This window comes from Leptonychotes weddellii, chromosome 7 (assembly GCF_054177405.1).
Source record: "Leptonychotes weddellii isolate Sample4059 chromosome 7, ASM5417740v2, whole genome shotgun sequence".
NCBI classification, from domain to species: Eukaryota; Metazoa; Chordata; class Mammalia; order Carnivora; family Phocidae; genus Leptonychotes; species Leptonychotes weddellii.
Genome location: NC_138375.1, coordinates 14,187,059 through 14,205,936, shown reverse-complemented (window position 1 = coordinate 14,205,936; position 18,878 = coordinate 14,187,059). Strand labels below are relative to the sequence as shown.

Genomic DNA, 18,878 nt, shown 5'->3' with positions numbered 1-18,878 from the left:
CTGGCTTGTGTTTTGTATCATATTATATATGGTTAGCACATTTACACTGACTAATAACTTGACTATAAAATGTCATGTGAATATGACATTTGAGAATGTAAAGGGACTTAAAGATGATGGAAATAACCCTGTTCTTTTTTTTTTTTTTTAAGATTTTTAATTTATTCATTTGAGAGAGAGAGCACCAGTGAGAGCATGAGCAGGGGGGAGGGGCAGAGGGAGAAGGCTCAGCAGGGAGCCTGACGTGGGACTTGATTCCAGGACCCTGGGATCATGACCTGAGCCAAAGGCAGACACTTTACCCACTGAGCCACCCAGGTGCCCCCGAGACAGCCCTGTTCTTATAAAGATACAGATATCTTTGACCAAGAAGGCTGAGTGACTCACACAGCTAACTAATCATAGAGACTGGATAAGAATGTGGTCATTTTTACCAGGCTTCAATAAAGACACAAAAACTCCTGCAGATTTTTTTTCCATTTGGGGGTTCAAATTTATCTGACAGCCTAGCGTGTGGTGGTACCCACCCCAAATCGCAGTCCGGACCCCAGAAGAAGAACTTATTTTCTGGGTGGCAAGCATAACTCATTGAGCCTTGGAATGAATACATAAGCCCTGGCTTAGTAATGCTTTTCTAGTCTACTGACCGGAGACTAAACACCCAAATAGCTTGCATGTAATTTTTTCAAATAAATGATAATTGCTAAACATGGTTCCATAGCATTCTAGAACTCAGGAGTATTAGAATTTCTGATATCTTAGTTACTTACAGGCATGAATAACTGAGGAAACAATTTTTGGGCAGAGATTTTTTTCTTCTTAGATATTTTTTGTTTCCTTGGATCAGGGTCTTGGTTCAGGAAGTTAAAAAGCTTCTAAAATATCTGTGTCCTATATGTGCTGCCTGTTTTATTAAGCACAATACACACTATCAGGTGGTAAATGGTCCTTGTGTTTTTCTGTTTGTTTTTTTTTTCCAGAAAGATTATTTTCTGGATACATGGATTATGGAGTAAATTGCATCCCCAAAGTAAGCTAAGGGAACCTTAAATCATTTAATGAATCTAAGCTATACTGCAAGTGTGTGACTTTTTGTTAAAGATGAGGCCAAGTTGTTGTAATATCCCACAGGGTGCATATTGATTAAACTTTATCCCATCTATTGATCATAGTCGGTAAAACTTATAAAAGCTGTTGTTTGGGAGGCAAAATCTCAAATAAATTTTCTTTGCCACTCACATTCTATATCTACAAGCATCTAAATTGTGACAACTGAAAGAGGTCTCCTATACTTTAAGCCAACTGATGTTTCTCTAGGTAAATCACTGTAAAAATAGATTTCCATTACATAAGTTTTAAATTAATTTCTTACAGTAAAATGGACAGAGTATAATGAAAATAATAGGTGCCTCTGAGGACTGAAATTTTATTATCAAAATGAAAAATAACGTTCCAGTGTACTTTCACATGACTAATAATTATCTTGAGTTTCTATCTACATAATCAAAGGGAAATTGAGTGCCAAATGATGAACTGGTAATTTGTTTAAAGTTGCTTCTGTTAAGGAAAATACTTGAATGAAGGGAATCATTATTGAGATTGACTGTTTGCTCTGGCCAATAATTTGTCTGCATATTTGTTGATCCATAAATTCTAATTTGAATAATGAATTTTCATCATATTTCAGGGTAATGCATTTTCTCTTTACTTATTGCATTAATACATATTTACTAGAAATAAGAGATGATGCATATGTTGGATGACAGAAAAGAGAGTAACTGTAGGAATAAAAATTATAACCCAGGATTATAACTTATGATGGCCACATTGCAAGACGTTTTCCTATGCTACATGGGCCCATGTATGTGTCAGTGTGAAATTAAGTAAGGTTTGCATAGGGAACTGGTCCAGTTAGAGGGATCTTAAGGACTACCAGGCAAATATGAGCTCGCACAAACTTAATTTCACTTACTCTACTCGACAGCCAAGAGACTACCAGTTCCTCACACACAGCATCTTATTGATCATTGATCATATAATTTCCCAAATAACATTTAATATAGATGTTACCTTGATGATTCATGATTGCAATGATGATTCATGCAGAATACAGTGAACACATAGTGGTGGTAGAGATCTAATGATGTGTCATAATCATCATATTAGAGTAGCCTTGTATCTGCCTCAACATTTCTTCTGTCATGCTTACCCTTTGACCAAATATGCCTGTAGATTGGTCCCAGGAATTAACTAGATATACTATGGAGTGTCACTGTATTATGTCTTAAAATTATATCTAGAACAATGAGTTCAGTGAAATACTGTGGGAAGTATAAATGAATCTGTCCTTTTTCAATATTTAGGTATCTCTTGATGACAGACGAAAGTAAGCTAAGCACTCACTCTTTAAAAAAAAAAAAGTTTCCTAAATTAACCTAACAAATTTCAAATATAATATTAGGAGTATGTATGAAAGATATTAGAAACGCATAAAAAAACTGTCTCTATATGAAAATATACTGCTCTAATTAAGTGAAATATGATGACTTATTGGCTTGATTGTTTCTACCAAAATGGGTATAAAAGAAGTAAAAGCTACTATGAAATGCCTTAATTAATTTCATACTAGGTATCAACATGTTCTTTATATTTGTTGAATAATTGATTAGTTTATTGATTCACTTATGAGCCAAAGTCATACACCTATAATATAATGAGTGAAAGCCAAAGAGCTTTATTCTCATATAGTTTCCAAATGAAAATGACTCATATGCACCAAATAAGGAATTACAGATAATTTCATTCTCTGATAGATTTTTTAGAAACAAACAGTAGTTCATGCTATTTACATGGAAACTCTTGTTCCTTCAATAATAATCCTTATTCAGATCCCATTGTGCTTACAACACTTTGCCAGAAAAACAAAACAGAAAAGAACTAACAAACAAAAAACAGCACTTACTATTTGTGAACTTTCTAATCAAAATAGACTCAAGGTTTCCAAGACATAAAACCATCCTAAAAGACATTGAAACAAATAAAATGCTTTCAAATATTACCTCACTTAATCCTCACAATAAAATTAGGATGTAGGTCATATCTGCATTTTGCTTACAAAGAAAATTCAGAGAGGTGATATATTGATTAAGTCACAGAGCTAAGAAGTGGTTTAGATTTATGAGCATCACATTTACTTGGTTTCCAAACGTGTGTAAATTTCTTTAGTGCTTAACACCATTTTCACACATATGCTGGATCTATTTTAGAGGCAAATTTCCATAGAGTTCATCTTTGTGTTTTGAATAAATCAAGGCCAGGATCTACATCTTGTAGACAGAGAAAAAGAATATAGATATTTTTCAGCGGCCTCAAGAGGTTATTGTCTCTAAAGTATCTGAAAATTGGAAATTTTGTTCTTGATAAAGTCCCCTACACATTCTTCTTTCTTTTCTATGTATCTTCAAGAGCCTTTCTGTGTATTTAGCCTTTGAAGATGCCTCTCTAGTCATCGCTGCAAAAACCACTTCTGAAGCCTTGTTTTGTTTAGAATTTTACTCTTGTCTCTGATTTTTGTTTTGTTTTGTTTTAAAAGATTTTATTTATTGCAAGAGAGAGAGATTGAGAGAATGAGTGGGATGAGGGGCGGAGGGAGAAGCCGACTCTCCGCAGAGCAGGGACAATGTTGCAGAACTCAATCCCAGGACCCTGGGATCATGACCTGAGCCCAAGGGAACTTGATCCGAAGACCCTAGGATCATGACCTGAGCCGAAGGCAGATGCTTAACCGAATGAACCACCCAAGTGTCCTTTGTCTCTGATTTTAAACTCTGAGTATTGATCATGTTAGTTTGCAAATTCTTCCCTTTTCTGTTTCCCTAACTAAATCATGTTTAATTCCCAGGTCTTATTATTTCCTCTTTTAAATATCCCGCATTCTTTACTTGTGCTCCTTCAAATAAATACTTTTGAATGAATAGATAAAGCCTTAAATACTTCCAAGATCTATAAAGAACTCAAATTCAACACCCAAAAAAACCAAATAATCAAGTCAAAAAATGGGCAGAAGACATGAACAGACACTTCTCAAAAGAAGACATACAAATGGCTAACAGACACATGAACAAATGTTCATCATCATTAGCCATCAGGGAAATTCAAATCAGAACCACACAGAGATACCACCTTACACCAGTTAGAATGGCAAAAATTGACAAGGCAAGAAACAACAAATGTTGGAGAGGTTGTGGAGAAAGGGAAATCCTCTTACACTGTTGGTGGGAATGCATGCTGGTACAGCCACTTTGTAAAACAGTGTGGAGTTTCCTCAAAATAATTAAAAATAGAGCTACCCTATAACCCAAAGACACACATGTAGTGAAAAGTAGGGCCATATGCACCCCAATGTTCATAGCAGCAATGTCTGCAATAGCCAAACTGTGGAAAGAACTGAGATGCCCTTCAACAGATGAATGGATAAAGAAGATGTGGTCCATATATACAATGAAGTATTACTCAGCCATCAGAAAGGATGAATACCCAACTTTTACATCAACATGGATGGGACTGGAGGAGATTATGCTAAGTGAAATAAGTCAAGCAGATAAAGTCAATTATCATATGGTTTCACTTATTTGTGGAACATAAGGAATAGCATGGAGGACATTAGGAGAAGGAAGGGGAAAATGAAGGGGGGGAAATCAGAGGGGGAGACAAACCATGAGAGACTATGGACTCTGAGAAATAAACTGAGGGTTTTAGCAGGGAGGCGGGTGGGGGGATGGGATGGGTTAGCCCGGTGATGGGTATTAAGGAGGACATGTACTGCATGGAGCATTGGGTGTTGTATGAAAACAATGAATCGTGGATCACTACATCAAAACTAATGATGTATGGTGACTAACATAACACTATAAAATTAAAAAATAAAATAATAGTGATAGGATCCTAAAAAAAATAAAAAAAATAAAATAAAATAAGGGAGCTTATAAATATTACTTGATGGACTTAAATTGTATTTTAATCACTTGCCCTAACTAGCTTCGTGATATTGAATAAAATTCTTCATCGCTCCATACCTAACTTTCCTCCTCTGTAAAAAGGGGCTATTAATAGTACTTGTCTTGTGCAGTTGTTTTGAGTTTATAATGAACTAATATATAGAAAACATTTAAAGTATATTATGGTACACTGTGAGTGCTCCATGAATGTGAGCTTTCTTTACTTCTTATTAGATAGCTTTCATAAATAATTCATGTATGAGTATTTCTTTTCAATCTTATCTATCATCCCTGGATAGTCTTATATGAAGAGAGAAAGTAGAATTTGGAGAATAACATCTTGCCAAATTATATATACTCTTGCCTCAGTTTATGCTAGTTCATTTTTTGTAGCAATGGACAATAATATTTTTAAAAAAACTTCTCAGAACTATTTTCTCAGGTTTTATCATTAATCCCAATTTATAATTTATATCGTCTACAGAAATGGCTACTTGATTTTATGCTTGTTATATATCCCTGAAAATGTCAAATTAACATTAGCATTGTAAAAAAATCTAAATATTCATATATGAGTTCATAAAGTATTAAGATGTTGTGTTGACCTTTTTGAAGGTTTATGGAAGGAAGCAAATGGATTTTATTATGAAAATATTTTAAAAAGTTACCTACTGAGAATATTTTCATCTACTTTTTATTTGTTTGATAAACATTTTTATGGATCCGTGCTATTTCCCTAATTTTAAATCATTAGCAGTGAATGATTCTACATTTAAAACCCCAAAATAGTTTTAAATCATTTCTTTTCTCTTACATTTTCATTTTTTTTCCAGTTTTTATTTGTATGGTTAGGCAGAAATCCAAGGTTAGAGTAAAGCAGAACTCTTTAGTTCTACTTGAGTTGAAATTCAATTGCAACTCCACGTTCAAGACTCTGCATCCAAGCATCCCCTAATATCTAGCCCTTAAATTGTAGATTTCTCAGGAGAGTTAGGTCACAGAGAAAGCTAACAAGTAAATAACATGAAACTGAAGACACATACCTAGCATTATACCTACCATTTAAAAAAATATTTAAACATATTTTTTAATTCAAATAAAAGCATTTTTATTCTGAAAGTATGCTTTCAGAATGCTGCTAGCATTTACATTAGAAAGTCTGTGTGAAGTGCCTAAAAGAGAGCAGATTGCCCTGATACAAACACTATCCATGTCTTAGTCTTAATTTAGCTTAGAAACAAAAGAAATCTAATTTTTAAAAAAGATTTTATTTATCTATTTGAGAGAGAGAGAGAGCAGAGGGAGAGGGACAAGCAGACTCTCCACTGAGTGCTCCATCTTAGAACCCTGAGATCATAACCTGAGCCTAAATCAAGAGTTGGACACTCAACCAACTGAGCCACCCTGGCGCCCCCCCCCATTTTTTTTTTCCACACTGACAGTTCTGTAGCGAGCAGATTTCTAAGATGAGGCATGTCATCCCATATTTCATAGGGGTGGGTTGATAACAATGTAATCTGAGTTTTGCTGATAGTTGATGCAGGAAACTTTGGAATTGAGTATGTTTTAACTTTAGATATAATTTTCCAATACAGAAATCATGGTTCTTAGGGTACTGAAAAATGGAAAGTGTCGGACGCCTGGGTGGCTCAGTCAGTTGGGTGACTGCTTTCGGCTCAGGTCATGATCCTGGAGTCCCGGGATCGAGTCCCGCATTGGGCTCCCTGCTCGGCAGGGAGTCTGCTTCTCCCTCTGACCCTCCCCCCTCTCATGTGCTCTCTCTCTCAAATAAATAAATAAAATCTTAAAAAAAAAAAATGGAAAGTGTCTTGAAGGCAGGTTAATGACAACTAACTTTAGATGATGTGATAACCAGTTTTCCAACTGATACATTTTAAAGGAAGTTATCCTTTTTGTGTGACAAAACTTCTCACATCTTTAAGGCAATCCTGCCTTCATTCTCAACATCAGGGTCTCTGGAAAAAGAATATTATGAGAAGGATCTTTTTGTGATATAAACTCAAGTCAAAATCAGTTTCACTGCACGAGGACCTAATGCTTCAGGAAAGCCCGATGACATTGCTCTTTCCCACTGTTCTGTAGTGTCTGGATCTCCTGTCTTTTCTCTGAATCAGATTTGCTTTATACCTGTACCTCTTCCTGTTTAAATTCCTTCTTTAGTTTCAGCTTTCTTCAACTAACATACAGTTATTATTAGAACAATCTATGCAAAATGATCTAGTTCTTCTTTTGATCACACAGTCGCAAGGATTGTATTCTAGCTCTGTAAGGTGTTACTTTCATTGAATGGGATTTCTTAGGATGCTCTACAGTTTTGATCTGCATGATGCTATTAATATCTTCTGTCATGTGTGTGCATGTGTATCCACAGGTTGTTATAAGGTTTCACACTTTTGCACTGTGTTCTACATACTCTGTTAATACATTACACCTAGGAGAGGCATGGTATTGTATTTCCTGACTCGGGCTTCACAGATTCACATTCAATATATTCTTGAATTCACTGTTAAAAATAAAAACAAAAAAACAGTTTATATTTTATTGAAACTATTCTTTTCAAGTTAACTAATGATGTCCATCTTCCCAAATCCAATAACCCTTACTAACCTCACTCAGCCTCTTAGTAGGATTCACTATAATTGTTCACTTGAAACACTCTCCTTTCTTGGCTTCTGTGCCACCCACTCCCACTTTGCCTCCTCTCCTGGACTCTTCCTCTCCTTTTGCTAGCACCCACTCTTGGACATATGCTGGGCTGTTTTAGGCTCAAAAGTCTGGGTGCTAGAGTGTTCAATATTTCACTTTTGTCCTATAGTTCTCTCCCAGATGAAATCATGCCTTTCCCATAACCTTAAATTTAGGCTGATATATCTCAAATGGGTATTTCCTGTTCAGAAAGTGAACTTAAACTCTGCCCCCATATCCAGTTCTCTAGTTTTTATTCCACACGTTTATCTAATTGGCTTCTAAGGCCTAATGTGTCAAAATCATTGATTACTTCCCAGTTTTTTTCTTTTCTTCCAAAGGGTATTTGTTTGTTTGTTTGTTTCTCCTACCTCTATTCAGCTCAGTAAATAGGTTTATCAATTACATGGTAGCTCAAACACACATACACACACAAACACACAAAACACACTAAATTGAATCATTTGTAATTTCCCCCTTTACTAATGCCACTCAAATAAAAAGTTTTATAGGCTGTATTCAATATATAGCATTATTTTATACAGTTCTGTCCATTTTCTTACTTTTTCCACCTTTATTCAAGATGACATCATTTCTTTTCTGAATTGTTTTTAACTTTCTGCAATCTAAGAATCAAAGTAGCCACGGTGGGGGCACCTGGGTGGCCCAGTCGGTTAAGTGTCCAACTCTTGGTTTCGGCTCAGGTCATGATCTTAGGGTCATTTTGGTTTCCTGGATTTCAAATATTCTTCCCCTAGTACTTTGTGCCTAATCAGTTCATTTTTGTTCTGCAGGTCTAGATGAAATGTTACTTAAGCTGAGGTTAAGGAAGAAGGGAGAAGTATTTGAGATTTAAGGAGGAAACACTTCCTTCAATAGTTCTAGAAATAGTTTGGAACATTTCTAGAGAATATTATGACTGTTTACTATATTTTTAATTCATATTTATGTGAATAAACTGTTGCTGGATAATGTAAAACTCCAAAACTTAGAGGCAGAGAAACAAGTAGTTAAAAAAGAAAGAAAGAAGGATGCCTGGCTGGCTCAGTTGTTAAGCGTCTGCCTTCGGCTCAGGTCATGATCCCATGGTCCTGGGATTGAGTCCCACATCGGGCTCCTTGCTCAGTGAGGAGCCTGCTTCTCCCTCTCCTTCTGCTGCTCCCCCTGCTTGTGTTCTCTCTCTCTCTCTCTCTGACAAATAAATAAATAAAAATCTTTTAAAAAAGAGAGAAAGAAAGAAAAGAAATGAGTAATTTATAACCATAGTGTATGTGTATGCCTGAACTAGTTTAAGACCAGCTAAACTAGGCTGGCTTCTATTTGTCAGCTCTGCTTAACTCCAGTGCATTCAATAATGCATCTGCTCATTTACTAGGTAGCTCTCCTCTAGGATGGGGTACCTGAACTGGAACAACTTTGTCCTTGTGTCTCTCATCTTCCTTCTGGGACTAGTGGACTAGCCCCAGAATATTCTTTTTGTGTCAGTGGCAGGGCATAAGAAAGAATAGGCAAAGTCTTATGAAACCTTGGCCCAAATATGGAACAGGACACCATCACTTTCAAAGATGATGATGATTACTTTCAATCACTTTTCATCTCATTCTTTTTTTTTTTTTAGTTTTTATTTAAATTCCAGTTAGTTAACATACAGTGTAATATTAGCTTTGGGTGTACAATTTAGTGATTGGACACCTACAAACACCCGGTGTTCATCTATTTGCTAAAGTAGGCTGGAGGCAAAATCTAATGTGAGAAAAATCTGAAACATCTTATGCATTGGAGATGGAAGATGATTTGTGGCCAATAATGCAACCTACCTCTCATTTAATTGTTTTCTCATTTTCTCACTCAACAAGTGGGCTAGGTGATGCAGATACAATGATAATTAATTGAAATGTTTTGATTTTTATTTTATATTTATCTTCAAATGTCAGCTATAAATGAAACTCCGGGATAAACTAATCTCTGACATCTCCTACTATCCTAAAAATTTTGTATATGTAGCAATGAGAAGTTTCATTAAAGATTTAATGTTTTGTTTTGTTTTGTTTTCCAAAGTACTATAGACTTCCCAGGGGCAATTTTTTTTTTTTTTTGTCTCTACCTTATTAATCCCAAAGTTCCTACTATCTACTGTTCTATTAATGGAATTCAGAAAGGTGTTTTTTTTTTAATTTGAATTAGTAATTAGAGTAAACATTAATTAAGGGTTGACAGACAAAAATAATTGATGTCAGTTCTATGCAAATATAAAGTTGCCAGGCAAATCTTAGGAGGCAAATATAGAAACTAAAAATATACATTTAAATATTTGAATATATCTGATTTAATACTGCCCTTGTCTTAGTTTTACTTTCTTCGTTGTATTATCAAGTGAAAAGAAGAGCTATCTGTTTTTTTCCCTAGGTACTTCATTGACTACAGTGCTGAAGATGACAGATGTTTCAACATTGATGCCAATACGGGAACCATTAGGACTACAAAGGTCCTTGATAGAGAAGAAACTTCATGGTACAACATCACAGTTGCTGCTTCGGAAAATGGTAAACTACTTTATGTATCATAAAAAAAGATGTCACTTTTACATGAAGATTTATACCGAGATTTTCTCGGGAGCAGGGCTCTCACCATTTTTATTTGTGGCGCCGGCATCCAGCATCTAGCAGAGTGTACAGAACATATTAGATGCAGTTACTCATTGTCAGAGGCAGTGAATAAATCTCATACTTTTTTTTTTTTTACTTTAATCTCAGCATACTGGTGGAAAATTGACATCACAGAACACTTCATCCCCGTCCCTGAGTCAAAATATCTGGTTTGCCTCCTAATTGTGAGGCTCGCTCTGTGGGTGGTTTCCACTGCTTGCCTACCATGAAAAATATTGCTGTGAGCATTAATATGAAAGTTTTTCCTAGACATGTTTTTTATTTCTTTTGGGTATATACCCTGAAGTGAGATAGCTCAGTTACATAGAAACTCTATATTTAATTATTTGATGAACTGCCAGACTGTTTTCCAAAGTAGCTACATTTTACATTCCTAAAAGCAGTGAGGATTCCAATTTCTCTATATGATTACCAGTATTTATTGTTATGTATCTTTTGATTATAATCATTCTAGTGGGTATGGGGTGATAGCTCCTTATGGTTTATGCACTTTCATAATGTCCTCTGTTACCAATCAATGATTAGACTACTCCAGCCTTTTATATCCTGCCTGAATTTTTATGTTTTTACATCTGCAAAATTAGCTCAAGTGGTTTCCATTTAGATAATTTTTTCAACATAATATTCTCTTTGAAAATAGCATTCACTAATTACTTTTAAATGATTGTTATAAAGAATACATGAGTGGATTCATTTATGATCATTCTGGTTAATTTTCATATTCAAAATAACCAGACTAGGAATAGAATTGCATGCTCTTTGTCACCTAATGACAATTAAATGACTGTCAAATGATAAGAGCTCATTCAATATCAGTTGAAAAAATAAAGGAATTAATGGGTTAATATATCCAAGAAAAATGATAAGGGCATTGAAAAAGATTCAGAAAAGATTATGCACTTTTGGGGAACAGGCTCCAAATATAGAAGATGGAAGGGAAGAATCCCTGGAGAAAATTATATTTGTTAGAAAAAACAGGAACTTACTTTAAAATAAATTCAAATGTCACTCCAGAGGTATTTCAATAAGAAACCATACTTTAGATTACTTCTAAATATCACCTTAGTCCAAATAATATTTGCATCAAGTAGAAACTAATTTGTGAATATACATCAGTTCATATATACCATGAAAATTATATTATTTGCAATGATCACTGAAGGGAATGCTCGTTTTTACTTAAGTAACATCTTAAATATATACTTAATAAGTTATTTTTCTTTTCTTTTCTTTTTTTTACTATTTGTTAGTACTTCATATGGGAAATTAGTTAATGCATACCTACTAAGTAAAAAGGTATAGTAGATCGCATTATACTCAATTATATAGATGATAATTTAAAAAAAATAGCCTTAGGGACACCTCAATAAGCATTACTAAAAATAATTCAATCCTAATTATAAATAGATATGTAGAAAGAATGAGCAATAGTTAAGGTTTTATAGACATACTGGAGACTTCTTTAGGAAGTGCACATTCATACACCGATTCCTTGGCATAAGTGCCTTATTAAATATCACTGGGAGCCCTTCTGTATACAGTTGCTTGTAAACATTAACCTCAAATTCAGCCACATTAGAAAAGCATTTACTAGTATATCCTGTTTTGGAAATGTACTTGCTGTTTTTTATAAAATGGATTTTTTAAAGGCTCTATTTTTTGTAGAGCAGTTTTAGGTCTATGGCAAAATTAAGAGGTAGCTACAGAGATTTTCCAAATAGTCCCCACACCTACACATGCATAACACCCTCCATTATGAACATCCTCCAACAGAGTGATATATTTGTAACACCTTTGACACATCATCATCATACAAAGTCTATAGATTAGCTTAAGTTTCATTCCTGGAATTCTGTGGGTTTAGATAAAAGTATGGTGGTATGTATTCATTATTATAGTATCATACACAGTGTTTTCCTTGCACTAATAACCCTATCCATCTACACTGCCTATGTGTACTGCCTATCCATCTCTACTCACCCTGATCTCCGGTAACCACTGTGTTTTTTGTTTGTGTGTTTGTTTTGTTTTGTTTTTTACTGGCTCCATAGTTCCTCCTTTTCCAGAATGTCATATAGTTTGAATTATACAATATGTAGCCTTGGGCGCCTGGGTGGCTCAGTCGGTTAGGCGACTGCCTTCGGCTCAGGTCATGATCCTGGAGTCCCGGGATCGAGTCCCGCATCAGGCTCCCTGCTCGGCGGGGAGTCTGCTTCTCCCTCTGACCCTCCCCCCTCTCATGTGCTCTCTCTCTCTCTCTTATTCTGTCTCAAATAAATAAATAAAATCTTAAAAAAAATAAAAAATAAATAAAAAAATATACAATATGTAGCCTTTAAGATTGGCTTCTTCCCTTAGTAATAAGGGAAGAGTAATAAGTAATAAGTAAAGATCTTCCATGTCTTTTTATGGCTTGATAGTTCATTTCTTTTTAATACTCAATAACATTCCATTGTCTGAATGTACCACAGTTTGTGTATCCATTCACATACTGAAGGACATCTTGGTTGGTTCCACGTTTTGGCAATTATGAATCAACTACAACAATAAAAACATTCATGTGTAGGTTTTTATATGCACAGAAGTTTTCAATTCCTTCTGGTAGATTCCAAGGAGTGCGATTAGTGGGTCAAACTAAGGGTATATTTAGCTTTGTAAGAAACTGACAAACTTTTCCAGAGTGGTTATGCCATTTTGAATTCTCCCCAGCAATGAATGAGAGTTCCTGTTGTTCCACATACTCATCAGCATTTGCCGTTAGATTTGGGTGACTCCAAGGTATAGAGTGGCATCTCATTGTTGCTTTATTTTGCATTTCTCTGATGACGTATATATGGAACATCTTTCCATACATTTATTTGCTATCTGTCTGTCTACTTTGATGAGGTGTCTGTTAAGATCTTTGGCCCAATTTTTAATCAGGTTTTGTTTTCTCATCAGTAATAAGAGTTCTGTGTATGTTTTAGAAAGTAGTCCATCAGATGTATATTTTACAGATATTTTCTCCCAGTCTGTGACTTGTTTCTTCATTCGCTTGGCATTCTTTTGCAGAATTGAAATCAGGTTTTTAGAACTGTTCTTAATGTAAGTTTCTGAGGAACTTGGTGTGCTATGGAATGACATTTAGAAGTTAATATTTTAAAGAACTTTTTTTTTTGGCCTACCTAGAGTGTTGTGCAAGTAAGACAAAGGTGCCCTTCTGGGCAGATGAAACAATGAAGCAGGATTTAAGAGAAAATAAGAAGCCTGTGATAAAAGTTGGCTATTATTTAAATAAATAAATAAATAAATAAATAAATAAATAAATAAAATTTGTTTAAAAAATAATAAAAAAAAATAAAAACAAACCAGTTCTGTGCACAGGAAAAAAAAAAAATTCCCTTCCTCCAGGGGAATAGGGGCGCATGCTAAGGGACTGATGTGAGAATATGGGGTGTCACAAAAAGTGTGTGGGCCTCTGAACATGTAGGTAGGGCCCAAATGCAGTGCAGCTTTTATTTACATGGTGTTTGATTCTGCTTTCTTTTATCCTTTGGTTCTAAGTCCAAGTGACTATTCAGCTGCCTCATCATATGGTAAAGACAGAAAATATGTGTCTGGTCTATGATATCCTTCCCTGCTACTGGTGAATAACTGATAGCTATCTTGCTTTTGTACAGTGTATTTTTACAGATGTGTCATCCTAATAAAAATCTCTGGAATAGAAAGGATGGGTATTATTTTCATTTTATAGATAAGGAAATTGGGACTCATACGAAATATGAATCTAAGTATTCTGACTCCTAGATCTGTGTTCTTCCTAATATGGCCTTTAAGGGAAGCTGATATTCATTGAATCCAAGTTTGGGTTAGATATTTTAACTAATTGAGGTTTATTTTGTTATTTATCTTTAAAATGCATTCTGTGGCAGAAGATTATTTCTAGGATTTTAATGAAGACACTAAGAATCAGATGAATTCAATAAGCTGCCTTCGATTAGAGAAGTAGAAGTGTTGTATTCTCATCACATATCACAGTTGTTGAGGAAGAGTGCTTTCCAAATAAATACCTGGAATATTTCTGTTACAGGTAACAATGCCTTCCCTCCATGTAATCCATAATTTAGCTACTTAGAAATTTCTATTACATTTCTGGTTTGTAGTAGCAAATAACCACATGATTTCTGTGGGTCAGAGGTCCAGATAGGTTCAACTGGATTCCTTGCTTAAGGTCTGGCAAGACTGAAGTCATGTGTCAGCTGGGCTAGGCTCTTATCTGGAGGCTCTGGGGAAGAATCTGCTTTAATGCTTATTCTTCTCACTGCCTGGGTCTACTTCCTTAAGATGTAGTTGTAATGTCTCCATTTTCTTTTTTTTTTTTTTTTAAGATTTTATTTATTTATTTGACAGAGAGAGACACAGCGAGAGAGGGAATACAAGCAGGGGGAGTGGAAGAGGGAGAAGTAGACTCCCCGCTGAGCAGGGAGCCCGATGTGGGGCTCAATCCCAGGACCCTGGGATCATGACCTGAGTCGAAGGCAGACGCTTAATGACTGAGCCACCCAGGCGCCCCAATGTCTCCATTTTCATCCCTTGTCAGCTGGGGCAGCTTTCTTCTCCTAGAGGCTGCCTGCATTTCTCCTCATGTGGTTTTTTCCTTCTTCAAACAACCAACAGTGTGTCAAGTCCTTTTGCTCCTTTGAATCTCTTTGACTTTCTCTTCTGCTACCAGCTGGGAAGTCTCTGCTCTCAAAGGTATCCACTTGGGGTGCCTGGGTGGCTCAGTTCGTTACGTAATCACCTCTTGATTTCACTCAGGTCATGATCTCAGGGATCAAGCCCCACTTCCATCTGGCTCCATGCTGGGCATGGAGTCTGCTTAGTATTTTCTCTCTCCCTCTCCCTCTGCCCTTCCCCACCCTGCACCCACACATGCATGCTCTCTCTCTCTCTAAAAAAAAAATATAATAATAATAATAATAATAATAAAATAAAAATAAAGGTATCCACCTTATTGGGTCAGGCCCACACAGATAATCTCTGTATTTTAAGGTGAACTGAATTGGGACTTTACATCAACAAAATCTTTTCACAGCAGTACCTAGATTCATGTTTGGTTGAATGAACAAGGAACAGGAATCTTATTCTGTCATCTTTAGAATTGTGCCTATGATAACCCTAAAATATCTAAAAAAAAAAAAGAAAGAAAGAAAAGAAAAGAAAGAGAGAAAAATGAAAGCTTATTCTTTTTACTGGATAATAAATATTCTTTCAAGGTTGTATGCTATGACTTACTTTTCCTTTTATATGACTCTCTAGTAAAATAGTGGGACTTTTAGGCACTCGATATATAGTTATTAATATAGTTTTCTCAAGTAAATAGCTACCATTTCCTTATTTATGCCTCAGGTCAAGATAATGTATAATTTTATCCACACTGCTTTTCAGAAATTGATGTTATGATCATAATTTACTAATAGCTAAACCAATGAGTACTTTTCATTTCTGATCACTCTGTGATTTCTTTGTGATATTTGACTATATTAATCATTCTCTTTTCACTTGGCATTTTCTACTTTCTTAGCCACCATTCTAATACTTTGGTATGGTATAATTTATCATTTCTATCCTAAACTACACATGGATTAATTCACTCAAAATATATTAATAAATGATACTTGCCTGGCAGTATCGTATGTTAGGCAGTAAGGATACTGAGGACCCTATTTCACTTTGGAGCAATTCAAGAAGCTCATGCAGAAGAGAAGGTAAATAGATGATTGCACTATGGATAATTATTGTGGCAATAAGGTTTTTAGGGGCTAGAGAAACATAACACCATGGTAGTTTAGCCTCCCTAAGAGGATCAGTGAAGGTTTAATAGACAGGATAATGCATGGATTCAGTCTTTTTTTTTTTTTAAGATTTTATTTATTTATTTGACAGAGAGAGAAACACAGCGAGAGAGGGAACACAAGCAGGGAGAGTGGGAGAGGGAGAAGCAGGCTTCCCGCTGAGCAGGGAGCCCGATGCAGGGCTCGATCCCAGGACCCTGGGATCATGACCCGAGGCGAAGGCAGACGCTTAACGACTGAGCCACCCAGGCGCCCCTGCATGGATTCAGTCTTGTGATGAAGGATGAGTAAAGATTAGCCTGCATTCTGTTTCCAACTGTACCTGTATTAGTCAGGGTTCTACAGAGAAACAGAACCAATAGGATTTGAATCTAGAAGGATTCAGAATCAATAAAGAGATTTATTTTAAGAAATTTGTTCCTGCAGTTATTGAGGCTGGGAAGTCAAAACTCTGAAGAGCCAATGTCCCAGGTCAAGTCCAAAAGCCAAAACCAGAAAAAGCCACTATCTTAGTTTAAAGGCAATCAGGCAAAAGAATTTTCTCTTATTCAAGGGAAGGTCAGCCTTTTTTTTCTAGTCAGGTCTTCAACTGATTGGATAAGGCCCACTCACATGAAGAACAATGTGTTTTAGTCTATCTTTTTTTTTTTTAAGATTTATTTACTTATTTAAATAATTTCTGCACCCAACATGGGGCTCGAACTCATGACCCCAAGATCAAGTCACATGCTCCACCAACTGAGCCAGCCAGATGCCCATTTAGTTTACCAATTTAAATGTTAATTTAATTCAAAAACACCCTCATAGAAACAAACAGAAAAGCGTCTGACCAAATATCGGGACACACCATGAAATAGAAACTTGTTGTAGTCCAGTATCTAGGGTTTTATGCATGTTAAAGTTTGCGAATCACTGGCTTAGGCTATTCTAAAGTAAATTATTATTAAGAAACATTGCTTCCAATCACAACTTAATTTATGTCATAGCTCCATTTAGTACTAATACCAAAGGCATGAGTACACACATACGTCCTGAATTTTTCTTTATAAAATTTGGCCCTGTCTGTTCTCAGCTTAATTCTCAGAAAAACGTATATCATACTTTTAGTCACAGATCCTCAAACAGGCCATGTTCTTTCAATAATTATATAATCCCTTCATCTCTCAATGCCCTCTGCTCGTTCTGTTCTGCTTTACAAACATCTATTTACTTTTAAGAACTATTTCATATGTCACAACATCTGTGAAATCTTCCTCAACCTCTTAGGCAAATTTTACAGCTTCTCCTTCTATATTCTAACTTTATGCATGGCTGAATCGAGCACTTATCTCTTATTAGATTTAAATATGGCACTTATCACATTTTATTTTAATATTTTTCCCCTCTACTAGATTGTGAACATCCCAAATCTAAAAATCAGATCTAATTTATCTTTATCATAGTATCCACAAATACTAAGAACATTTCCTGACACATCAAACTGTGTTAGATACATGAATACTTTTTGTCCTTCATTTCTGTACCTACCTTTACTGCCCAAAAACTTCATGACTTACTACACAGTTCAATGATCACTAAATTATATATATTTCCCATTTTGCCTAAAATATCTATTTCTCTAACTATTTCTCCTTGTTCTGTGCACCATATGTGAGAGCTTATCCTGATCTATACCCTGAAATGGGACCCCCATTGTTCATTGCTTGGCTGGCAGTTGTATTTCCAAAGGAGCCAAAGTCAGGGAGCTGGTACTGTATTCATACTTCTAGTAAGTCTAAAAGGTTTCGGGTCTTACCAGAGTTCACAAATTAAAGAACAGCACTACTTGTTTTTTGCACTGTTACAATTAGAGCTGTTTCTTCAGCTCTCTGTTTCACTTCTCTAAACAAATTATATGCATAACTCAGTCTAGAAACCAATGTTTACGGCTGTTTACTTGTTGACTTTTGTTTTTTTTTTCCTCAATTCTCATGCAAACATATTCAAAGATTAGGACCCACAAATTTCAAATTTAATCTAATTGTAACTTTAGGTGATGGAAATTAAATTTAGATTTTATGAATTCATTCCTCTTTGCCTGAAATAAATTTTTGTTAGCAGCGGCATCTAAGAAGAGTGAGTGGCTTTAAGTCCCTCTAGCTTCTACACATTATTTTTCTATTGTCAGCATGCTTATTTTGATATAATAAATTGCCTTTCACAAGTGTGTTCATATCAGTAATTCCTCTTAACATACAAAAGGATCCTATTTGACACTTTTTTCCTAGCAGACAAAGGGAAGAGCACCCAAAGAAATTGGTATTGCTTTAACCAAGGATCAAAAGTAATAAAACAAAATACTTTTATGAAATATTTGTTTATAATGTATATGTTAGTGTATTAATTACCTGTTGCCATGGAACAGATATGTACAAAATATCTAAAAATAATTCAATTTGTTCTAAATTTAAAAGAAATTTATTGGCCCACATACCTGTAAAGTTCATAGGTAAATCAGGCTTCAGGGTTACTTTGATCAGGTCCCTATAAATATTTTTCTGTGATTTTTTCTTTTTTGCATTCCTTGGTATCTCATCTTTTACTTTAGTGTTGCTATATTATAGTAACAAGCAAGAAGGCCTGTGCTAACTTGCTGTATGGTAACAGGATGAATGCCACCTGAAACTGGATTTCAC

The 18,878-nt window shown here is 35.3% G+C and overlaps 1 protein-coding gene across 2 annotated transcripts in view; it reads left to right on the top strand.

Moving 5' to 3' along the window:
- Positions 1 to 18,878, top strand: part of CDH18 (cadherin 18) — a 403,581-nt gene that overhangs the window by 346,767 nt on the left and 37,936 nt on the right. For both annotated transcript variants that reach the window (XM_006726862.3, XM_031018262.2), the window contains exon 8: positions 10,110 to 10,246. In XM_006726862.3, coding sequence (XP_006726925.1) covers positions 10,110 to 10,246 — 137 coding nt within the window. The remainder of the gene's footprint in view (positions 1 to 10,109; positions 10,247 to 18,878) is intronic.